At 38.3% G+C, this 26,204-nt stretch overlaps 1 protein-coding gene across 20 annotated transcripts in view; it reads right to left on the bottom strand.

Moving 5' to 3' along the window:
* TRIM37 (tripartite motif containing 37) overlaps nucleotides 1-26,204 on the bottom strand; it is a 124,057-nt gene that overhangs the window by 78,018 nt on the left and 19,835 nt on the right. For 14 of the 20 annotated variants that reach the window (XM_019026605.4, XM_019026606.4, XM_019026608.4 and 11 more), the window contains 7 exons: nucleotides 22,635-22,722; nucleotides 19,752-19,874; nucleotides 18,415-18,538; nucleotides 14,338-14,405; nucleotides 9,514-9,638; nucleotides 2,868-2,918; nucleotides 1,084-1,165 (listed from right to left, as the gene is read on the bottom strand). In XM_019026605.4, the coding sequence (XP_018882150.1) occupies nucleotides 1,084-1,165; nucleotides 2,868-2,918; nucleotides 9,514-9,638; nucleotides 14,338-14,405; nucleotides 18,415-18,538; nucleotides 19,752-19,874; nucleotides 22,635-22,722 (661 nt within the window). The remainder of the gene's footprint in view (nucleotides 1-1,083; nucleotides 1,166-2,867; nucleotides 2,919-9,513; nucleotides 9,639-14,337; nucleotides 14,406-18,414; nucleotides 18,539-19,751; nucleotides 19,875-22,634; nucleotides 22,723-26,204) is intronic. The other 6 variants (XM_063706231.1, XM_055386744.2, XM_055386749.2 and 3 more) reach the window with 1 other exon arrangement.

Below are 26,204 nucleotides of genomic sequence, written 5' to 3'. Positions count from 1 at the left end.
ATACAAAAAGGTAATACTCTATGCTGAAAGTAATTAAATATAATTTCTATATGATTTTAATATTAGAATTCCATATAAGATTCTGTCTAGAGATTGAGAAGTTGTTTAAATCTCTACTATAGATTTTATTTTGATAAAGATAATTACTCCCTCCCTTTTTGTTTAATTTGGCAAGACTCTTTTAAAAAAAGAGAATTACTTCCTATGTATTTCCCTAGTACTTCAGGTGTCTATGTTTTAAAAGAATCACATTTATTATAACTACTTGTTTAAACATCTGTTCCCCCAACGAGACAATGAAGGCTGACAACAGAGATCCTTATACATCTCCAGTGTCTACTGGGATATGACTACAGAGAGGTACAAGTACTATTAACCCCTTCATTTTTAGTCTACTTTGCTTGAAAGGACCTGAGGCAACTTTTGAGGTTCGACATGATAATCACTCAATAGATATCAATGAATAAATGACTCATCAGCTAGGTGAATAAAGCCAGACATAAAAGATGATATATTATTGTGTAATCCCATTATACAAAACTTTTCTAAAAAAAAAAAATAATCTGAAACTTCATATTGAAAGACTCCAATGTGTAACTGAGAATACTAACCCAGGAGGACTAAAATGTGTAACAGTAAATTACTGGACTCAAAAAGATTATTTAGCATCTAGGCAATATCACCAAACATCTTTAAAGGTAAAGAAAATTAGTTTATTATCAGACTTTTCCTAAAGAAAATGGAATTGCATATTGAAGATACCCAATGAAAGAAAATATGAGCCAAGGATTTTATATCCAGCAATACTAGCCTTAGAATATAAAAGGCAAAAACTGTTTTCAACATATGAGAACTCAGGGAACATTGTTTCCAATAGGCCTTCCAGCAGAATGTATTAGAGAACAAGGTGTGGACAAACAAACAGTTGTCTAATATGGGCGGAGAAGGGGAACAGGGAATGCGGACAGCATATGTAACAAAAAAAAGAAGAGTTAACAGTTCTCAGTAATCAAATTAGTATACTACAGAACTCTGAAAGAAAGATCTTGGTTTCAAAATTTATTAGAAATATGAAAAACTTACTGGGTAAACTTTTAACCTCCAGCAAAGTCCTGAAACTTGAAGAGGTGGACTGTAAACAGGATCTGCTCTCTGACGCAAAGTGCTAACGAAAAAGAAAACCAACCAAATCCCAAGATCAAAACTGTTGTGAAATGGCAACAGGCAAAAAGAAAGACCAACCAGTTTCTTTGTTACATATTTGAAATCTTAGACAAATAACAAGGTGACTGAACAGGTCAAAATTCCACTGTAAAAGTTTAGATATGCTTACATTCTGAAATAAAGAAAATTTAAAGATACTGAAATATTCAGCAATATCTTTTAAGGTTCAGGGGAAAAAAAACCCTCAAAATTGTGACATTTAAGGGAAAAGGAATGTATCACTAAGTCTCCCAAATTTAATTAATGCTTCAACAAGCAGTCTTCACCATTAAAAATAAAACAAAACCCAGAATGTTTCTTCCTCGCTTCTCTGCAGTATAATCATCTTTTAATATTGAAGAACGAGAGTACACTAAAACTTAATACGTGTGGGAAAAACCTCAAAGAGACTATGTTTTAGCCACAAAAGTAACCCTAAGAAAAGACAAATTAAATGGGAAGAGGGATAAATTCTGTGTGGCTTTTTTTTTTTTGAGAGAGTTTTTTCAGACAGAGTTTTACTCTTGTTGCCCAGGCTGGAGCGCAGTGGCACGATCTCGGCTCACTGCAACCTCCACCTCACGGTTTCAAGCAATTCTCCTGCCTCAGCCTCCCAAGTAGCTGGGATTACAGGCGCCCACCACCACACCCAGCTAATTTTTGTATTTTTAGTAGAGACGGGGTTTACCATGTTGGCCAGGCTGGTCTTGAACTCCTGACCTCGATGATCCACCCGCCTTGGCCTCCCAAAGTGCTGGGATTACAAGCTTAAGCCACCATGCCCTGCCCAGTGTGGCCTTATTTTGATGGCCTTTGCCTATTATTTGGAGTTTCTCTCCTGAAGACCTTGTAGTCCTTGTTTCCACTTCTATGCTGCCCTCAAAGACAAATTGCTAAGAACCTTTGCATGTTACGATCTTCACTTCTGATCTTAGAGAAAAAGTAGTAAAAGCTAACAAAATTAACATACAACTGACAAAGCCTACACATTTCTTACAATAATGGCCCCTTATCCACAATTCTTCACTTTGAGCTGAGATAAATGGATCTCAATGGATTTCTTCCCAACACTTTTATTTCTGAGGATAGGTAAGAGGGGGCTCATCAACCTCTAACTGTCCAGCCCCCCACCTTAGTCAAAGCTAAGTGATCTCTCTTATTTAAAATGGTTCCTCACTTTGGGCAGGGCACCGTGGCTAATGCCTATAATTCCAGCACTTTGGGAGGCTGAGGTGGGAGAATTACTGGAGCCCAGGAGTTTGAGACCAGCCTAGGAAACACAGTGAGACCCCATCTGTGTGGTGGCACACGCTTGTAGTCCCAGTTACTTGGGAGGCTGAGGTGGGAGGATTGCTGCAGCCCAGGAGGTTGAGGCTGCAGTGAGCAATGATCACGCCACTGCACTCCAGCCTGGGTGACAGAGCAAAACCCGGTCTCAAAATAAAAAGAAAAGGTTCCTTTTCCCAGACTAGAGAAGCAGTCAGTCTAAAGATACAATATAATCCAGCACAAATTATCTCTACATTTCTAATAGGAAACTTATTCTTCTAAGACTTCTAAAGTGAGTGACACAGTTCACTAGATTACTGTCTTACCGAAGAATACCTTTCTGGCTCTTCCTTATATACACATACAAAAAAACCAGAATTGTCAAAAACTCTTACCTGAAATTCTCTAAAACAAAAGTAGCTGAATCGTAAGATGGCACTAATTCACTAAAAAAAAAAAAGGCAAAAAAAATTATTTAGCTTACATGTTTAAAATTCCATTTACCTAAAAAAGCCAAGTCCCTCACTAGTATCTTAAAAACTTTATTAAACTAAAATCTAAGAAATATTTTTAAATCTTTATTGAACATAACATTAAATCAAATGAATTCATAAAACCATCAAGTTTGCAATTAAATTGGAGATACAAATACTTTATAAAAGTTTTTTGGCTGGGTGAGGTGGCTCACCCCTATAATCCCAGCACTCTGGGAGGCCAAGGTGGGTGGATCACCTGAGGTCGGGAGCTCAAGACCAGCATGGCCAACATGGTAAAACCCCATCTCTGTTAAAAATACACAAAAATTACCCAGATGTGGTGGTGTGCACCTGCAATCCCAGCTACTTGGGAGGCTGAGGCACGAGAATCGCTTGAACCCTAGAGGTGGAGGTTGCGGTGATTCGAGATTGCACTACCACACATCTCTATTAAAAATACACAAAAATTACCCAGATGTGGTGGTGTGCACCTGCAATCCCAGCTACTTGGGAGGCTGAGGCACGAGAATCGCTTGAACCCTAGATGTGGAGGTTGCGATGAATCAAGATCGCACTACCACACTCCAGCGAGGGCGACAGAGCCAGACTCTGTCTCAGTCAACCAATAAATCAATAAATAAATACTTTATAAAAGCTTTTTTTCCTAAAAGAAAAAAAGGCAACACATTATATAATTAATTATTAAACTAAGTACAAGAAATACACTTTAAAAAGTACTCATGGAAATGGGAAAAAGAAACTGACGCTTAGGGTGTGAATCTGAATTATGAAACAGATATAAAACATCCTTTAAAAAATGAAACAACAGTCAGCGATATCACAATTAATCCCCAAACTTCCTACTTTGGAATGGATTATGGGAAATATTAACAGACCTCAAATACTTTGAAACTATTTACTAGCAAATAAATCTACACATTTTTATAGGATGAATACCTCATCACCTAAGGGGCAACTGTGATGGACTAGCACACTCACACTTTCTTGGCAAGTCAAAACTACTTCAAGCAACTTTAGTCCCATCCAATCTTCTTCAGAGAGAACTGTATTATAATCACAGAATGGACTAAAAGTCACTTTGCTGCTAACTACCTTTAATCATGTGGATGGTTTGTACACTGTCATTAGAACACCTCAAAACTCATTAAAACACTATACTATGAAAAAGACTGTCATACGATGTTTTAATACAGTGTTATAAATTTGATATATAAAATTACAAATTTACCAAAACAATAAACTGCAAACCATTTCACCACATCTTCAGATATATTTTCTAAAGTTCAATTCATCATAATTTTGGTTATTATCAAAACAAGATAAAAGATACATCTATAGCACTGCCACACTATGATAGTGTCTAAAGAAATTAGTGGCTTGCAATACAATATAGACAAATAATTCTTTATTTTAATGTAAGTACGTATAGCTAAATAGGTCACGTCTTTTACACAGTAAGCAGATGTACTTTGCCCTGTGATTAACTGTATAGCTACTATCCAAACTGACTATGTCAAGAATTCCTATGATATCCCTAGTCAGTTGTTATCCTTCTTAGAAGACTCACATTCCTCATCCCCATATCCTTTTGCCTGGTTAACCCTTACTATTTCTTCAGATAACAGATTAGAAGTCACATACTCTTGGAGGTTTGCTCTAAGGTCTTCCCATTATATGATCTCCTAGCACTCAACATACAGAAACCCCAATTAGCAGGACCAATGCAATTAGTGCCTAGGAAGCCTTTCTGGAACCATAAACCTAGTAAGAGCTCTAAGGGAGTCTTCCCAGTATAGTCTTCAAATTTGACATGCTTTTGAAATTTTGTGCAACTTTCAATCAGGTCTCTCATCAAGTACAGAATATCCTCCACAACATGCAAAGACTTTAATCAATCCCCAGTTGCCTGCTAATCTGCATATTATTTCTTCTGCCATGTCCAGTGTAATTTATTTCCTGTGTTGTTGTTACCGTTATTTCTGCTCTAAGTCCAGACTATCATTATCATATTTTATTGGCCATTAAGGGTCAAAAGACTTCAGCAGAACACAAAATAAACAACAAGAGATGCCATTTTCAACTCAGAATGGTGAAGTAGAAAGCTTCCAGGCTAAAGAGCATAGGTTACTAACACTCATGAACCAAGAGAGTACAGTCCAGTTTACCCTAGTCTCACTTGCTAGGAGAAAATGACCACATTCAGAGCACAGAAAACAGGTACTGTGATATACTTTTACATATGTACATTTTCCTAGGGAAAATTTTTTGGACACAAATAGTATAATGACAAATTAGTGGTATGGGGCAGCATTAAACAGGATACTTACTTCCCCTATCACCAGTTACCACATTAATTTTATTACTGTTCCAATAACCTGTTTTTCTAAATCATAATTATAAACCCAAAGAGCTCTGTATTATGCTTAATGCTAGCACTTAACACATGCCTAAAATATAGCTGGCATATATTCACTGAATGAATGTTTATAAATACTTGCTGGCAGATTCGTAGAGTTGGAAATATTTGCTCAAAAATTTCTTTTGCAAAAGAAATTATTTTGCTTTTTAAATTTAAATTTTATTTATTTATTTATTTTTTTGAGACGCAGTCTCGCTCTGTCATACAGGCTGGAGTGCAGTGGCGCGATCTCGGCTCACTGCAAGCTCCGCCTCCCGGGTTCACGCCATTCTCCTGCCTCAGCCTCCCGCCTAGCTGGGACTACAGGCGCCCGCCACCACGCCCGGCTAATTTTTTGTATTTTTTAGTAGAGACGGGGTTTCACTGTGTTAGCCAGGATGGTCTCAATCTCCTGACCTCGTGATCCGCCCGCCTCGGCCTCCCAAAGTGGCATTCTTTATATGTATATACAAAGCTATTGCTACTGCTAGGCCATCTAATTCCACCACCACATCTCCATATTATGCTCATTCATTTAGAGATTATCTTCAATCATACTGATGTTATCATTCTGTGTCTGCAGATGAGGCACTGCTTTATCTTTTCATAGTTTTAAAATCTTCTCCTCCTCTCTTAGAAGTGTAGACTGCTCTGGTTATGATGACTGGATTCATCTCATGATGGTGTCAGTGAATCTTTGTCTTCACAGAATATGGGAAACTACCCTCAAACCATCTCTAGCCCAGGAATCTGGAAGTCACTGATCTGCAAATCTTCAGACCAGTAACCTCATCATAACTTCATCAACAAAGGGAAAAAAGGGAGAACCACAAGTATCCATTTGTTTCTTAAGGAAATAAACTGCTGAGCTATATAAAAACTGGTTCTCCTTATCAACTTGACTATTTCTCCCTGAAACATAAAACTCTCTATGAACTGAGAGCTATACTACTGTATCTTTTATTTTTTCTTTTCTGCCTCAGCCTCCGGAGTAGATGGGATTATAGGCATGCACCACCACACCCGGCTAATTTTGTATTTTTAGTAGAGATGGGGTTTCTCCATGTTGGTCAGACTGCTCTGGAACTCCCGACTTCAGGTGATCCGCCCGCCTCGGCCTCCCAAGGTGCTGGGGTTACAGGCATGAGCCACCGCGCCCAGCCCACAGTAAAATGTTTAGTTCCTCTTCTCCCATGCAGCACCTACAACAATACTGGGCACACAGTCTTTAATAAATAACACTTCACTGATTTAGTGACCTTTTCTTCTCCATTGTGGCTCCATCACCAATTACTAACTGATAGAACTAAAGGCAATAGAAACACCACTGCTTTGCATATCTAAAGTTTCATGTGTAACTTAATGTCACGAATGCTGGTCTTTCTTATTTGGCCCTCTTTTCCTGTATGTTGCAACCAATAAAATAGGTTTCTAATAAGAATTAAATTAAAAGCCAAAGTTTCCAATAAGGTAGTGAGTATTACTGGAGAAAGAGAGAAGGCCCTGAAAGTGATTAATTAACAGACTAGCGAGCATTGTTGCCTGCCTGATGAGCTGCTGAAAGTGGTATAAGAATGGGAATTTACATACATCAATGGTTCCCAAACTTTAGTGCAGTATTATTACTTAGAGTGCTCAAGACGCATTTCTGAATACCACCTCTAAAGATTCTGGGGACGCTGGCCTGGGAATTTGCATTTCAGACAAATGCCACACATAGCCCTGACTTAGGTCATCCATGCACCACACTTTGAATTGAAAAATACTAATTTTTATATATGACCCTTAGGTCAAAATCTGTTTCATTCCACAGGGGATGAAATGGTTCAGAAAACAAATCTTCAAAACTGAAATAGCTGACCACAGTATCAATGAAGCAGCCTAGGGATTTTGGTGAACATTCTTCAACCAAATCTACTTAATGACAGCAAATACATAGTCCTTTTAATAATATTCAGTGCTGTCATTCAGAAATAGAGATTTAAACAAAAAAGTCAGTGCTTTAAAAAGATATGAATATTTTATGAGGTTGTTAATCAAAAAGAAAGGAAGACTTCTACTGGTCAATGAGAACCACCGGAGTTCTAGCTGTCAGAAAAACTTTGCCCTTCTGTTTATAGGACTGTGGCATCTATAACGAGTAAGAAGGGCTTATAACAGTGATTCTCAGTCAGGGGTGATTTTTGTCCCCAAGGACATTTGGCAATGTCTGGAAATATTTTTGTCACAACTGCAAGGTGGTGGGGTGGGGAGTGCTACTGGGATACTGCTAAACATCTTATAAAACACAGGAAAGCTCACCCCACCCCACAAATAATTATTGGCTCAAAATGTCAACAATGCCAAGATTGAAAAGCCCTGGCTTATATGATATACTCTAGTACAATGAATGCGGCCAGGCATGGTGGCTCACACCTATAATCCCAGCACTTTGGGAGGTCGAGGCAGGCAAATCACTTGAGGTGAGGAGTTTGAGACCAGCCTGGCCAACATGGAGAAACCCCGTCTCTACTAAAAGTACAAAACTTAGCTGGGCGTGCTGGTGCATGCCTGTATTCCCAGCTACCCAGGAGGCTGAGGTGTGAGAATTGCTTGAATCCGGGAGGTGGAGGTTGCAGTGAGCCGAGATCACGCCACTGCATTCCAGCCTGGGTGACAGAGTGAGATGGAGTATAATAATAAATAAATAAAATAATAAATTAAAAAAATAAAAAATAAAATAGTACAATGAATGCTCTGTGGTCATCAGAGGCATCACATATTAGAGGAAAAAGAAAAGGCAGCTCAACATATAAACATTTTTATAACAAAGGCTGTTTTCTAAATGTGCCACAGCCCTCACCATGGTAGGAAAACTTGATAGTATTCCATAAGTCATCTCTCTAAGATAAAGTCTGTCACACCAAAATGTTTATCTGAAGCAGTGGCTTCACCCCTCATCTTAGAATAAGCTAAGGAGATTTTAAAAGAACAAACTGAAAATGTCCATCTGAACCCAATGTCACAGGCTGAACTGTGTCTCCCCAAATTCCCATGTTAAAGCCCTAACCCCCAATGTGACTGTATCTATAGCCAGGGCCTTCAGGAAGATAATTAAGGCTAAATGAGTTGATAATGGTGGGTCTAATACAATAAGGCTTGTGTCCTCATAAAAAGAGAAAGAGACACCAGAGACTGATCTCTCTCCAAGCAAGAACAGAGAAAAGGTCAGGTGAAGACACAGAAAGAAGGCAGCTGTCTGCAAGCTGAGGCAAAAAAGTGAATTTTCTGACACCCTGATCTTGGAATTCTTGTCTCTCGAACTGTGAGAAAATACATTTCTGTTGTTTAAAGGCACCCAGTATATGGTATTTTGTTATAGCAGCCCAAGTAGACTAATACACACCCAAAGATTTTCTTTCAAATGGCCTGGGGTATGGTATGACCCAGCACTGATTAATTTTCAGCCAAATCCCAAGTGATTCCAACATCTAGTCAGAAACCACCAGTCTAACACCACAGAATGATTACAAACATGCTTGAAGGAATATGCTGTTCAGAAAAATTCTAAGGTTTAGCCCAAGATGAAAACTAGGATACTTTTTGCCATAATTATTTCCTCTCTCTATCTTTTAGTATCTGGAGATAACATGGCGTCACCTTCAAATTCTTTTGGCATTTCATCAGTTTCTGAGTTTTGTTAGGAGATACAGTTCAATTCAAAAGGTACACTGATGAAGCTAATGTAATCAATTATTTTTTTCTATACTACGGAAGATGGAGCTCTTGGAAAAAAAATGATTTCTAGTTCATTGTCATTTTCTCTTAAGAGTCAAAAGTATCAGTCTGTGAGACTTTTCAGGAGAACTAGATGTGTATGTATACAACAGAGCTTGCCAGACCACTCCATTATAAACAAGACCTTAAAAAGCTATGGAGTGGCCAAGTGTGGTGGCTCATATCTATGATCCCTAGTAATTTGGGAGGTCAAGGTAGGAAAATCACTTGAGTCCAGGAGTTTGAGACCAGCCTGGGCAACAAGTGAGACCCTATCTATAAAAGAAAAGAGAGAGAGAGATGGCATTAAAAAAAAACATTCTTTTGAAACAAGTATATGCATTTCCACATAAATTTCAAATGAAAATGAAATTAAAAACTGTGTCATACCTGGTAAAGTCTGGTGGAACAGGAGTGGTAACAAAAGATGCCATGGGCTTCCGATGAACTTGCTGAAACATCATAAGGATCTCTGAGCTCTTAGATATCAACTCACTCTTACTACAAGACCGCAACTGTGTGAGGAAAAAAATTATCTGAACAAACAAAATTACTATTCACTGCCACCTCAAAATTCTTAAGAAATTACAAATTATTCTGATTATAAACTGAAAAAAATGATAAAAATAACTCAAAGTGAGCTTGAGAATTAAGAATGTACAAAGAATCTAGGTTTATTTCTATAATATTCTAACAGTAAAGTCAATGAATAAGTATACTTAATACTAATGCATTTTTCTCTCCTTACATTTTAGGATAAATGAGGATTTAAGCAAGTACAAATATACTTTCAGGCTGGTACAGTGAAGTTCTTATGAATGTATTAATGAACAAACCTGTAAGTTGAAAGCTTTTTTTTTTTTTTTTTTTTTTTGAGACAGAGTCTTGCTCTGTCGCCCAGGCTGGAGTGCAATGGCGCGATCTCGGCTCACTGCAACCTCCGCCTCCTGGGTTCAAGCGATTCTCCTGCCTCAGCCTCCTGAATAGCTGGGATTACAGGTGGGTGCCACCATACCCAGGTAATTTTTGTATTTTTTAGTACAGACAGGGTTTCTCCATGTTGGTCACGCTGGTCTTGAACTCCTGACCTCATGATCCACCTGCCTCGGCCTCCCAAAGTGCTGGGATTACATGCGTGAGCCACCGTGCCCGACCAAGGTGAAAGCTTTTAAAAGCAATTTCTCAGATTGTATTCTAGGTAACAGAATACAAAACGTACACACATACACCCGTGTGTACACACACACACACACACACACTATCTGATACTAATTTGGGAAACACTATTTTGGGAAAAAGTAACAAATCTAACTTCAGTAACATAACCATGGTAGATAAAAGATAAGACTACTAATTTTTTCTTCAAAAAAACTAGTTTGAAGTAACTCCCAATTCTGCCACTGACTAATTACATAACTCTGAGTCTGTTTACATACAAAACTAAAATAGTAATATCCACCACTGCTTACTTCGTGAAGTTTGTTATAAGGATTATGAAGCTATAGTGAAAAAGCTTTGTAAACTATCTGTTATGTGCTGAATTTTGTGCCCCTTTCCTCCATAATTTATATACTGCAGGCTCAACCTCCAGTACCTCAGTCTATCTGGAGATAATCTTTAAAGAGGTGATTATGTTAAAATGAGGCCACTGGGGTAGGGCCTTAATCTAACATGACTGGTGTCCTTATTAAGAGGAAGAGACTCTAGGGCTGCACAACCACACAGAAAAGTCCATGTGAGGACACAGTAAGAAGGCAGTCATCTACAGGCCAAGGAGAGAGACCTCAGAAGAAACGAAACCTGCCAACACCTGAATCTTAGACTTCCAGCCCCTAGAATAATGAGAAAACAAATTTCTATTGTTTAAGTCTCACAGTCATTGGTATTTTGTTATGACAGGCCTAGCAAACTAATACACTATCAAATGCCATATGAATGATATTCATAAACCCACCTACAGGTGAGTTTATATCTTTTAAATAACAGTTGCTTAAGGCTCATCAAAAATAACATATCATATGGCTGGGCACAGTCGCTCACACCTGTAATCCCAGGACTTTGGGAGGCTGAGGCGGGTGGATCACTTGAGGTGAGGAGTTCAAGACCTCATGACCTGGCCAGTTCAAGGCCTGGCCAACATGGTGAAACCCCATCTCTACTAAAAATATAACAATTAGCTGGGCGTGGTGGCACGTGCCTGTAGTCCCAGCTACTCAGGAGGCTGAGGCACAAGAATTGCTTGAACCCAGGAGGCGGAGGTTACAGTGAGCCAAGATCACGCCACTGCACTCCAGCGTGGGCGACAGGGCAAGACTCTGTCTCAAAAAAAAAAAAAAAGTATCATATATCACATGATATATATCAAAGTTTATAGTCTTGGGTTACCAAGAATAATGATATCATGTTTGAGCTACTGCATCAACCAATGACATAATGGTAAGTGGTAACAGCAGAAAACAACAAACAGCTGCATATTTTGTCATTCATATTATTATGTGTCAGGCATTGCCCAAGGCATTAAGGTTTTTTGAACAATTTATATAAAATGATCTAAAGTTATTTGAACTGTTTGCTTAAGATTTTTAAGGTATGCTAAAAATCACTGTGTATATGTACATACATACACACATAATACAAAAAATTTTAACTTATATTAATTGAATGCTTACTGTGTATCCTTCCTTGACACCATTTCTTCCAAAAGCAACTTGCTCCCTTCAACAGAAGTTTATTATCACTATACATGTGTTTCCACAATTACTATGTGTGTACATACATCCATAAACAACGTTCTGAATGTTTTCAAACTTTACATAAACACTATCAGGCTATATCACCATGTAGCCTACATTTTTCAGTTAATATTATTTACTTTTTTTTTTTTTGAGACAGGGTCTCACTCTGTCGCCCAGGCTGGAGTGCAGTGGCACGATCTCGGCTCACTGCAGCCTCTGCCTCCCGGGTTCAAGCAATTTTCATGCCTTTGCCTCCCGAGTGGCTGGGACTCCAAGCATGTGCCACCTCGCCCAGCTAAGTTTTGTATTTTTAGTAGAGACGGGGTTTCACCATGTTGCCCAGGCTGGTCTTGAACTCACTCAAGTGATCTGCCCACCTCGGCCTCTGAAAGTACTGAGATCACAGGCATGAGCCACCACACCCGGCCTATTTCTTTACTTTTTTAAACAGATGGGTCTTGCTATACTTCCCAGGCGAGCGCCGTGGCTATTCACAGGTACAATCATAGCACACTGCAGCCTTGAATTCCTGGGCTGAGGCAATCCTTCCACCTCAGCTTCCTGAGTAGCTGGGACTACAGGTGTACACCCCATCTCAATACTGTTTTGTTAAAAACTAAGACAATGGCCTAGGCCTACACATGGTCAGGATCATCAATATCACCACCTTCCACCTCCACATCTTGTCCCATTGAAAGGTCTTCACGGGTACTAGCACATATGGATCTACAATGCTAACAATGCCTTCTTCTGGAATATAGTCAATGTTTTTTTAAAAAGTAGGAGTAAACTCTAGAATATATTCTAGAATAATGAATGGTATGGTATAGTAAATACATAAACCAGTAACATAGTTGTTTATTATACTTATCAAGTATTATATACCATACATAATAATGTGTTATATTTTTATACAACTAGCAGCACAGTATGTTTGTTTACACTAGCATCACCATAAACACATGATTAATGCTTTGTGCTACTACATTACAATGGCTATGTCATTAGACATCACTACCAGGCAACAGAAATATTTCAGCTCCATTTTAATCTTATGGGACCACTGTCACATATGCAGTCTGTCATTGACCAAAAGGTCATAATTTGACACATGTCTGTATATGGGAGATGTGTATAGGTTATATGAGAATACTATGCCATTTTATATAAGGGACTTGAGTATCTGCGGATTTTGGTATCCATTAAGGTCCTGGGGCCAATGCCCTAGAGATATATATGTGTGTATGTAAAAAGAAAAGGAAAAAAGAATGGGGATAATGAAGAAAAATAAGAGTATTTAGTAAATATTTATGTGCTGAATCCTACAAGCCAAATTGTCAATCAAGTACAAAGATAAAATAAAAATATTTTCAGACAATGCAGTCAAGAAAAATGTGTTCTGACTACCCTTCCTGGAAAGCTACTGAGGGAAGTGGGATGTTAAAACAAAACAAGTAAACCAAGAAAGTGGAAACCATAGGAATCAGGAAACATGAGATTCAATACAAGAAAGATGTGAAGGGAATTCCCAGAATGATTAAGATAAAAATCTCAGGAGACAGCTGTGTATAAGGCATAGAGAGAAATTACAAAAAGCAAATTCCAGACAAGTGAATGTATCAGATATTTATGCAACACTACATATTTTATTTACTCATTTACTATATGCTTCATATTCACCCACCCTAATCTAAAATATAAACTCTATGAGGACAGAATTTTACCATTTTGTTCACTGCTGTATCACCAATATCTACAATGATGCCTGCTATCTATTTAGGACTTAATATTTCCTCAATAAATAAAAATGCTAAATTTTAGAGTAATAATCGCTACATGTAAAGTAACTGGCAATAATATCTCAAAGCCACCACTTAAGTCACAGTGTGGGGAGATTTTAACCTCTTATACATTCAGATTTCTATAGAAATAATTCTGTTCTTACAAAGCAGAATGTAGTTCTAATGCAGTTCCCAAACATGAAGAAAAAACTTGGGAAGAATCAGCTGATTCCTAATTTCATAAAAATCTCCATTATAACACAAAAGATCAACAGATCTTTTGAACTCATACAGATAATCTCTGTCAAAAAAAAAACTTTTATAATATACAGAGAAGGCCGGGCACAGTGGCTCACGCCTATAATCCCAGCAGCTTGGGAGGCTGAGGCGGGCAGATCACCAGGTCAGGAGATCGAGACCATCCTAGCTAACATGGTGAAACCCCGTCTCTACTGAAAATGCAAAAAAATTAGCCGGGCGTAGTAGTGGGCGCCTGTAGTCCCAGCTACTCAGGAGGCTGAGGCAAGAGAATGGCGTGAACCCAGGAGGCGGAGTTTACAGTGAGCTGAGATCGCGCCACTGCACTCCAGCCTGGGCGACAGAGAGAGTCTCGGTCTCAAAAAAAAAAAAAACAAAAAACTATAGTATACAGAGAAAAAAGGATAAAGACTATTTCATTACATTTAATATTTCATCACCTGGTGCTCCACCTCCTGAAGTAAGGATTCCAAAAGCTCTGTTTCTTGGGTTAGAGATGTCTTCTGACCTGATGAAAAATAGTGAATCATCAACACTTGGGTTCATTATTGGTTTAAGAATGAAATTAACTTCCAATGAACATATTTAATAACAAGAAATACACTTCAAGTAAGCAAAAATTCTTCATTACAGCTACCCTAAAAATTCTCATTCAACTTTAAGAGGCTGAATATCATAGTAGCCTTGAAAATGGAACTTCAGAACCAATTCTAATTAGTTTTAGACAAGATACCACTGAGATCAAATTCATCTAAGAAACGAAATGTGCAACGACAATATACTTTAAGCAAAAAATTTACTTTTCTAGATTTTCATATTCCCTTGGGAAGAAGCAATAACATGAATTTCATTCAATCAGCTATTCTGAAATGATTTTTCACCAAATTTAACTGTGGCTTAAAAGAGAATACAAAGTGGGCCAGATTTTTAGGTTAAATGTCAGCAAAAGGTCTGTCCTGTGAATATACAAGGACCTGTTTAAAAAAAAAATGCCCACAGAGGTGAACAGTCTCAAAAAGTTGGAGACAGAAAAGGATAAACAAATTATTACTGGCCGGGGGCCATGGCTCATGCCTGTAATCCCAGCACTTTGGGAGGCCAAAGCAAGAGGATAACTTGAGCCTAGGTATTTGAGACCAGCCTAGGCAACATGGTGAGACCCAGTCTCTACAAAAAAGTAAAAAATTAGCCAGGAGTGGTGGTGCATGCCTGCAGCCCAATTTACTCAAGAGGCTGAGGCATGAGGATCGCTGGAGCCCAAGCGGTCAAGGCTGCATGCAGTCATGCAATGAGCCTTGATTGCACCACTGCAGTCCTTCCTGGGCAACAGAGTGAGACCCTGTCTCAAATTACAAACAAAAAAATTATAATTACAGAAATTATCCTTATAGAAAAGGAAGAAAGTGCTTTGTATGTTTTGAAACAAAAAGAAGATAGGTATGCTTACCAAATCAGGCCATTTTCTTTGTAAACCCAAAATTTGAAAAACTGGAAGTACATCCATGAGGACAGCAAAAGTTTTATCAATCCGTAGTGTTATTTGATAAGGAAAAACATTTAATAGGTAGAACTTTTATTTATTTTATTTATTTATTTTTTGAGATGGGGTTTCACTCTTGTTGCCCAGACTAGAATGCAATGGCACGAACTCAGCTCACCGCAACCTTCACCTCTTGGGTTCAAGTGATTCTCCTGCCTCAGTCTCCTGAGTAGCTGAGATTACAGGCATGTGCCACCATGCCCAGTTAATTTTGTATTTTTAGTAGAGATGGGGTTTCTCCATGTTGGTCAGGCTGGTCTCAAACTCCCAACCTCAGATGATCCGCCCGCCTCCCAAAGTGCTGGGATTACAGGCATGAGCCAAGGCGCCCGGCCTTTATTTATTTTTATTTATTTTTTTGAGACAGGGTCTCATTCTGTTGCCCAGGCTGGAGTATAGTGGCGTGATCTCGGCTCACTGCAACCTCCACCTCTCAGGCTCAAGCGATCCTCCCACCTCAGCCTCCTGAGTAGCTGGGACTACAGGAACACACTATCACACCCGGCTAATTTTTCTTTTTTTTTTTTTTTTGGTAGAGATGGGGTTTCACCACATTGCCCAGGCTGGGCTTAAGAGATCCACCTGCCTCAGCCTAGAACTTTTATTTTTGAAACAAAACTCAGAATTTCTAGGTTGCAAAAAGAGTTAAAATAAAGTATTAGCTAGAATCTAATATTATCAGACATAATTTCTACTACAACCACATCCCACAATCCTAAAACATTAGCCTATGGACAACATTACAATACATAATTAAACTTAAAAATGAGTGGCAGAGGCTGGGGGTGGTGGCTCACATCTGTAATCCTAGCACTTTGGGAGGCCAAGGCAGGCAGATCACAAGGTCAGGAGTTTGAGACCAGCCTGGCCAATATGGTAAAACCCTGTCTCTACTAAAAATACGAAAATTAGCAGGGCGTGGTGGCACGCGCCTGTAGTCCCAGCTACTTGGGAGGCTGAGGTAGAAGAATCTCTTGAACCTGGGAAGCGGAGGTTGCAGTGAGCCAAGATCGCGCCACTGCACTCCAGCCTGGGCAACAGAACGAGACTCCATCTCAAAAAAAAAAAAAAAAAAATTAGTGGCAGAGGTCAGGTGTGGTGGCTCACGCCTGTTATCCCAGCACTTTGGGAGGCGGAGGTGGGTGGATCACCTGAGGTCAGGAGCTCAAGACTAGCCTGGCCAACATGGCGAAACCCCATCTCTACTAAAAATACAAAAAATTAGCTGGGGGTGGTGGCACGTGCCTGTAGTCCCAGCTACTCAGGAGGCTGAGGCAGGAGAATTGCTTGAACCCAGGAGGCAGAGGTTGCAATGAGCCGAGATAGTGCCACTGCACTCCAGCCTGAATGACAGAGCGAGACTCCGTCTCAAATAATAATAATAATAATAATAATAATAAATTAGTGGCAGATATTATGGTATGAATTAAAAATCTGAGGCTTATAAGACTATTCTAAAGATAAACTAACCCTGAAAATATCCTTTTCCCCACCTCTTATCCTTAGAAAGAATCCTATTTAATCATAAAAGCTACCTTGGAAATCACAAATTATAATTTTTCATAATGAAAAATAATTTGAAAGCCACAAAAGCAGGGCAAGTTCAGTTATTGGAAAGGGAAGTTATTTCACAGTTATACAGGTAGTAAAATTAATAAACTTAAGAGATCTGTACTGTGGTATTATTTGACTTTTAGTTGATTCAATTAAATAAATGAAGCAATGAACAAACTCACTCAAGAAAAACAAGACCACATGCAAATGTTTATTTGGCTACGACTGAAGATCACATCAACAGTCAAGATCCCCTCAATTTTAAAGTCCTAATACGTATCAACATCCAGTACTCTACATGGCTTAATGAACTTAAAGGGATCTCAAATATTATCCAGAGTTCTGAAAAACTAAGATCACCTACCTATATGTATGACTGCAACTGAGGATCTAAGAACAATTACGATTTTCATTTACATGAAATATTTAAGTGGCATTGTGACCAGTACAATCAATACCTACAGGTTTTGTCTAATTGCTCCACTGGGTGGATGAACTGTGCTTTCCAATCTAACTACTAGAAGAATGATTGTTTAAGACTATTTGCTACTTGGTCTGTGGCAAAAAAACTAAAAATCAGATATTAAATAGTATAGGATTATAATAGAAAAGCAATTCATGAAATGATATACAAATATACAAACTCAAAGATATTTGCATCTCATTTTTAAAAAGTTAAAAATAAAATGGATAAAATCATTATTTTGGATGACACAAAGACATGGCTAAAATCTTGGAGAATCAAGATAGCCAAAAAAAAAAAAAGTTCTTTGTTCACACCTTATTTAAAGTATATATATTTCACTTTGGACTATGATAAAAAATGCAAAGCTGGTTTTTAGTCAGCAAAACACTGGAAGGACTAAGATCACCAAAACAAATCAAACAAAACAAACCATAGCATTGGATCAAATTCTTACTTAAAATTTAAGTTCAATACCAGGCTCCACAATCAAAGAAGAATGAAGGAATCTTTGAAAAGCAAAAAGGTCAGCAATAAATATAATTAAGCATATGTAAAATGAACCCTACTAGAAATCAAAAGCGGAGACTTTAAATCTCTAAGAAAATGCTGGCAGGGGATGACGCTGATGTTTACAAATGTCAGTTTCTTCATCCCCAATGAAAATGGATGGAAAGGATATGGAACATTAGTAGAAGGAATTCTGTTAGATTTGGAGAAAAAGCTACCTAACAATGATGCCCACTGGCCATTAGGATTTTCATCCAAATGGCTATGATAATTTTTCTCTCCTATCATTTCTAAATACAAGTCTAACATTTATCTGTCTAAATTGTAACGACATGGAGTTGCCTAAAATCTCAAGATTCCTTCCTAGGATCACCACCCTTATTCTTCAAAGACTGAATCTCAAAGAAGCTGAAAGCACCAGGTACCCCAGCAGCATACATAAACACTTACCCATCAGTGTTATAAGCTTATTCTTCAGCTGTGTGTCTAACCGTGCAATCATCATCTCCACTGCATTCCTAATTTCCCGAACACGCTCATCTTTTGCATTTCTTACAGCTTCTACGTTCCTTTCCTAGAAGATAAAGAGGTAAGAATAATTTTAATTGGGTAAATTTTAAAAACAGAAGCACCACATTATAATATTGCCAAGAATAGATAATACGAAAAAGGTAGTTAGAAGAAGGTCAAATGGAAATGACCCAACTCGCTTATATTTCAAAATGGCAGACATGTAATCAAAAACACAAATTTTCTGCATAAAGAATGTTATAAATGATCACTTGGTTCTTGATTCCTAAAGAGGTAAAACAAAGAAGACATCTGCTTTTAATTTAGGATATGGTCCACAAACTTCATTTTAAGTTAGGAAATGGTCCATAAACCTCATTTTGACTGTCATTCTGACAACTTGAAACAAAATGTATTCTAAAAACATGCTTAGTATTTCATTCTTGGGGGCTTATCACATTTTTTCACAGAAATAACATTATAAATAGCTCACTAAAGCTGTTTGACCTAAACAATATCTAAACAGTAATGTTAAATATTGCACTTTCAACTCTGTGGAGTTCTAAATCAGGACATCACAAATACTTCATTGCTTAGTAAAAGAAACTCACCCAAAAGCTGGGGATCCAAAGAGTGTATAACTTAATGAATGACTGTAAAAGTCAATACTGATTCTGTTTAGAAGTAAATTATTGGGGCCAGGCACAGTGGCTTACGCCTGTAATCTTAGCACTTTGGGAGGCCAAGGCAGGTGGATCATGAGGTCAGGAGTTTGAAACCAGCCTGGCCAATATGGTGAAACCCTGTCTCTACTAAAAATACAAAAATTAGCTGGGCGTGGTGGCGGGCACCTGTAATCCCAGCTACTTGGGAGGGTGAGGCAAAAGAATCGCTTGAGCCCGGGAGGTGGAGGTTGCAGTGAGCTGAGATCGCGCCATTACACTCCAGCCTGGGCAACAAGAGTGAAACTCCATCTCAAAAAAAAGAAAAAATAAGTTAATTATTGACTCTGTAACAAACAGACTTTTTAAATTCACTGATTTTCTAATTCTGCATAAGTGGTAATTCTCTGACTCCAACTTCTTCCTTACAAGCCAGGGGCTTTGTATGCAAATTTCTCAGATACTCTGAAATTTATGGAATTTGACTATAGGTACAGCCTATCAAATTTGCAAATCTTGAAAATCTTGATTTCAACATCTGATTAACTTATATAAATATATTATTATATATTACAGATTAAAAACAAAATAATTATATTTTAGTAGTAGTCTTACCACTTCTTGAACTAAGCTGATCAGTTCCATGAGACGCCGACGAAGTTTGGCTACCTCTTCATTCACTTTAGTGACATGTTGCTCATAAATTTCTGCCAAAGGTTTAAAGGTATGTCCGCCATGCTATTTAAATTAGAGTAGCTTTAGAACACTTTCACATATCTCATCTGCATTTACATTCCTTTGTAACACTCTATGGACACTAATAAACTGGTAAATATTTCAAATGAACTTTACCTTATTAGCTAATTTAATTTTGTTGAAGCAGGCCAGTGCCTGCTTAAAATCACTTGGTCCATGTAGGAACTCTTTCAAGATTATAAATAAAGGGCTTTAGCAAAATATTCATTTAACTAGAAATTAACTTATTAAAAAGAACCAAAATCTTTAACCACAGCCCAAATCATCTGCCACAACCTTATCAGTCAGTCACTCTTCTCTAAGGCAAACTAGTCTTCTTCCATGTCCTCAAACTTCTTTCCACCAGGACTTTATAAAAATTACTCCCTCTTATTAAAAAATAATCATTAGCCAGGTGTGGTGGCTCATGCCTGTAATCCCGGTACTTTGGGAGGCTGAGGAGGGCAGATCACTTGAACTGAGGAATTCATGACTCGCCTGGCCAACACAGCAAAAACACGTCTCTACTAAAACACAAAAAGTAGCCACGCATGGTGGCGCACACCTGTAATCCCAGCTACTCAAGAGGCTGAGACATGAGAATTGCTTGAACCCGGGAGGCAGAGCTTACAGTGAGCTGTGATCGGGCCACTGTACTCCAGCCTGGGTGACAGAGACTCTGTCCCAAAAAAAAAAATAATAATTTTTTAATAATAAAAACCAATAATAATAATAATAATAATAATAATGCTGGGCATGGTGGCTCACGCCTGTAATCCTAGCACTGTGGGAGGCTGAGGCGGGTGGATCGCCTGAGGTCAGGAGTTCGAGACCAGCCTGGCCAACATGGTGAAACCCCATCTCTACTAAAAAACACAAAAATTAGCTGGGCGTGGTGGCATGCGCCTGTAATCCCAGCTACTCGGGAGGCTGAGGCTGGAGAACCACTTGAAGCCGGGAGGCGGAGGTTGGAGTGAGCTGAGATTACCCCACTGCACTCCAGCCTGGGTAACAAAGTGAGACTCTGTCTCAAAAAAACAAAACAAAACAAATAATAATAATAATTCTCCATCTTCCCTCTCCCATCTTGGTTTGTCTTAATCCTACTCATCCTTTGCACTTAGCTCAGATTTACAGGATCAGCTGCTATAGTTATGCATCCTCATCAGCTCTCTGTATTTATTCCTATAATTTATCAAGCCAATTGAGTATGTAATTGTTTGATATGTTCATCACCAAATCCCTAGTCTTTACCACAGCTGAATGAATTAGAAAGACACTTGAAGAAAAAGCCCAGGATACAAAATTAACAAAAGCAATGAACCCATTTTCCATCCCACAGAGTTACTACAGAGATAGAAGACTGATACAAGTTAGCCTCACAAATCCAGTTGCATTCAGCTCAAAGAACAATTTTTATAGCTAACTACCTAAAAATAATTTTGATTTGTAACCAGAATTATTAAAATTTAATATAAGAAACCTCCTATAAGTTCTTACTAGAATTGTCTTATTTAGCCAAAGTATCCCATTATTGTCTCCAAAAAAGATGTAGATTTTTACATGTTCACTTTAAGTATAGAAAAAAACATTTCTACTGTCTCTTATAAAACCTATGTATTTAAAGTATTAAATGTGAGAACTTAATTTTTTCTAGTTAGCACATTAATATTCAAATTCTAACAGAAAGCTCTCTGAATTGAGCTCTACTCAACCAATCTGGCCTGCCACTCTCTCCGTAAAACATACTGACTGATGCCCACAGAATGATCAATTCTTATAGCAACTCTAGATACCTACCCACTTCCATTTCACCCATAACTTATTTTTCCTAAGAATCTATTGTGTTTATTCTCAACCTATTTATGCCAATTGTACTTATTATTGTAAGGAGATCATTTAATTAAGTATTCAGAGGCTGGGCGCGGTGGCTTACCCCTGTAATCCCAGCACTTTGGGAGGCCAAGTCAGGTGGATCACCTGAGGTCAGGAGTTCAAGACCAGCCTGACCAACATGGAGAAACCCCGTCTCTACTAAAAATACAAAATTAGCCAGGCGTGGTGGTGGCGCATGCCTGTAATCCCAGCTACTAGGGAGGCTGAGGCAGGAGAATCACTTGAACCCGGGAGGCGGAGGTTGCAGTGAGCCGAGATCCCACCATTGCACTCCAGCCTGGGCAACAAGAGCGAAATTCTCAAAAAAAAAAAAAAGTATTCAGTAAACAACAGAACATGACTTTAAAATAAAAAAGCTGCTTCTAAGAAAGCTAACTTCAATGCTTCAGGCTCAATAATGGTAGACTGTCTTTAAAAACTGCTCTTGAATTCAATTGGAAAAAATAATCTAAAAAATAAAAAATAATTATAAGATCTAGATAGGCGCACTCATGTTGTTTCACAAGTGTCTAAGTTCTTACTCCATTTTAAAGGAACTAAAATTGGAAATGTTGGCCAGTACATCTGATCAACTGACCTTTAATGAAAAAAGTGACCTAGATCCTACAACGAAAAGATCTGCAAATGAATAGAGGATATGTTTTATAGGTGTTACAGATTAAAATATTTACATAAGGGGTCCATCAAACCACACAAACAAGATTCTTCTGGAATAAAAGTACAATACCTTTAATAAAGCGTATAGAAAGCAGATGCATTTTAATTTTCATTCTACGAGAGTATAATGACACTATTTTCTATCTGAATAAGTATTTCAGTGCCTTCTAGCCTCTAACTTAAAAAAAATACTGAATTTGTTCTGCTCACCATTCCTCCCCAAAGTGCACACTGATGGCAGATACACTTCTTACAAGTCCAGCAAAATACACTAAGTTTTTCATGGTGATTTTCACATCTATACATTATGAAAAGAAAATAAAGTTATAAATTAAATTGGAACATAATCACCTCCACAAATTCTTAAGCTTGGGCAAACAGGTCAATTTTAAATGATTATATCTCAAGAAACACAGTATAAAATGTACTCCATGGCTTCTGAAAAGGAAGCTAAAGAAGTTTATGCGGACAATTTTTTGTAAAGTACTGTTTTCATTGATCTGGACTTTATAATCACATGCGAAATACAGATTTGCTTCTTAAAAACATAACACATATTGCATCATTTCCACGCAGCACTACAGATGATATATTCTATTGTACTACTACATTTTGGGCATGTGCTTAATAATCATATTGATTATGCATCTATACCTACATGAGCATGCACAAGTACTTTTCCTACATGTGGTCAACGATAACAATAATCAAGACACATGATTAACTGCACGATTTAATACTAGACCCTCATGGAAAATGAACAACTCAATTTTAAATGTTCTTTTAAACTGGATATTCACATGAAAAACAATAAAGTTAGACTCTGTTATGGATTAACTATGTCCCCCCTCAAATTCATAGGTTAAAGCCTTAACCCCCAGTGTGAATGTATTTGCAGACAGAGCCTTTAAGGAGGTAATTAAGGTTAAGTAAGGATCACAAGGGCAGGACCCAAATCCAACAGGACTGGTGTCCTCTATAAGAGGAGGAGACACCAGGCATGCACGTGCACATAGCAAAGATCATGTGAGGACAGAGCTAGGTGGTGGCCATCTATAAGTCAAGGAGAAAGGGAGGCCTCACCAGAAACCAACACTGCTAGCATTTAATCTTGGACTTAACACCTATCAGAACTGTGAGAAATAAATTTCTATTGTTTAAGCTACTCAGTTAGCAGTATTGTTATGAAAGACCTAGCAGACTAATACAGACCCTCACTTTATACCATATACACAAATAAACTACAGGCCGGGTGCAGTGGTGGCTCATGCCCGTAATCCCAGCACTTTAGGAGGCCAAGGCGGGTGGATCACTTGAAGCCAGGAGTTTGAGACTGGCCTGGCCAATATAGTGAAACTCCTTCTCTACTAGAAATACAAAAAATTAGCTGGGCGTGGTGGTGCACTCCTATAACCCCAGCTACTCAGAAGGCTGAGGCATGAGAATCGCTTGAACCCGGGAGGCAGAGGTTGCAGTGAGCTGATAATCACACCACTGCACTCCAGCCTGTGCAACAGAGCAAGACTCTGCCTCAAAAAAAAAGAAAAGAAAAGAATGAAGGTTTAACATCCAGAATATATAAATAACACCTGTAACTCAACAAATAAACTTTAAAAACTCTGATTTAAAAATGAGCAACAGATCTCCAGTAAGCATATGAAAAGATGCTCATTACTACTAATCACTAGAGAAATGTGAATCCTAACCTCATACCATATTAGGATGGTTGCTATCAAAAAAAACAAAAAAGAGCAAGTGTTGGCCAGGATGTGGAGAAACTGGAACCCTTGTGCACTACTGGTGGGACTGTAAAATGGTACAGTCGCTATGGAAAACAGTATGGAGATTCCTCAAAAACTTAAATTAAAAATAGAATTACCACATGATCTAGCAATTCTACTTCTGATTACATAACCAAAAGAACTGAAAGCAGAGTCTCAAAGACATGAACATCCATAGTCATAGCAGCATTATTCACTACAGCCCAAAGGTGGAAGCGACACCAATTTTCACTGAGGGATGAATGGACAAAAAAAATGTGACATATACATACAATATAATATTATTAACCCTTAAAAAGGTGGGAAATTCTGACACATGGATGAACCTTGAGGACATTATGCTAAGTAAAATAAACCAGTTACAAAAAGAGAGGTACTGTATGGTTCTACTTATATGCAGTATCTAGAGTACTCAAACAGATAGAAACAGAAAGTACAATGGTGGCTGCCAGGGGCTGGTGGGAAGAAGGAATGGGGAGTTGTTTAATGGGTACAGTTTCAGATTTGCAAGTTTAAAAAGTTCTGGAGATTGGCTGAACATGTGAACATGCTTAACATAACTGAACTGTACATTAAAAAATGATTAAGATGGTAAATTTTATGTATATTTTACCATAATTAAAATGTTTTAAGTATTCTCTTGTTTATAAAGTAGACATACTCTTGCTTTTTTTTTTTTTTTTTGAGACGGAGTCTAGCTCTGTCATCCAGGCTGGAATGAAGTGGCGCGATCTTGGCCCACTACAACCTCCACCTTCTAGGTTCAAGCAATTCTTGCTGCCTCAGCCTCCCAAGTAGCTGGGATTACAGGCACATGCCACCACGCCCAGCTAATTTTTGTATTTTTAATACAGACAGGGTTTCACCATGTTGGCCAGGCTGGTCTCGAACTCCTGACCTTAGGTGATCCACCCACCCTGGCCTCCCAAAGTGCTGGGATTACAAGCGTGAGCCACTGTGCCTGGCCCACTCTTGCATTTTTCAAAAAGCATTTCATTGATGAAGGACACTGAGCTTAGAGAAAATACTTACATAGGTTTATATTTTATATTTCTAATTCATAAGTAATCAGAATATAAAATGGGAAATTAATAAAAGTTAGAATAAATACATCAGGTACTGTTTGGAAGCTCATTTAGCAAGACTTCCAAAAGACCAAATTTATAATATAGCTTTTACAATATAGAAAATTTGCCAAAACTCCTCTTAATTAACAGCCTGTATTCACTTGCAAACAGGGGAGGCCAGTAGGCATCAAACAGCAAGTAAAAAAGACTAGCAGGTTAGCAAACTGTAGCAGTCTATTCCTTTTGAGAGGCTCTAATAGAAGAGGCCCAAAAAGAGGTAAAAGGTCTTTCCAAACAGTAATACCCACCACTTCAGAGGAAAAACACCTAAGTGTTCACCAAAGAAATGTGCCATTGTATAGAAAAGAAATTAAATAATTATTTTTGGTGAGACCTCTACAATGCTACAAGTGACAGAATTCCTTAAAAGTCCAGTTAAACTTGAATAGCAGGTTTTTGGTTTTGTTTTTGTTTTTTTGGGAGATGGAGTCTCGCTCGTCACCCAGGCTGGAATGCAATGGCACGATCTCGGCTCACTGCAACTTACGCCTCCTGGGCTCAAGCGATTCTCCTGCCTCAGCCTCCCAAGTAGCTGGGATTATAGGCGTCCACCACAACGCCCAGCTAATTTTTGTATTTTTAGTAGAGACAGGGTTCTCCATGTTGGCCAGGCTGGTCTTGAACTCCTGACCTCAGGTAATCCACCCACCTCGGCCTCCCAAAGTGCTGAGATTATAGGCATGAGCCACCACACCCGCCCGAATAGTAGGTTTTAATTCTGATTACGCATTAATGTGTTATACTACCATAATTAAGCCTCTTTCTTTTTTTTTTTTTTTTTTCTTTTTTTAAGAGATGGGTTCTTGCTATGTTACCTAAGCCATCCTCTGGGCTCAAGAGATCCTCCTGCCTGAGCCTCCCAAGTATCTGGG

The sequence above is a fragment of the Gorilla gorilla genome, chromosome 4 (genome assembly GCF_029281585.2).
Source record: "Gorilla gorilla gorilla isolate KB3781 chromosome 4, NHGRI_mGorGor1-v2.1_pri, whole genome shotgun sequence".
In the NCBI taxonomy this organism is placed as follows: domain Eukaryota; kingdom Metazoa; phylum Chordata; class Mammalia; order Primates; family Hominidae; genus Gorilla; species Gorilla gorilla.
Note: the sequence above shows the minus strand (reverse complement) of the source record. Positions and strands in the feature narration are given on the sequence as shown.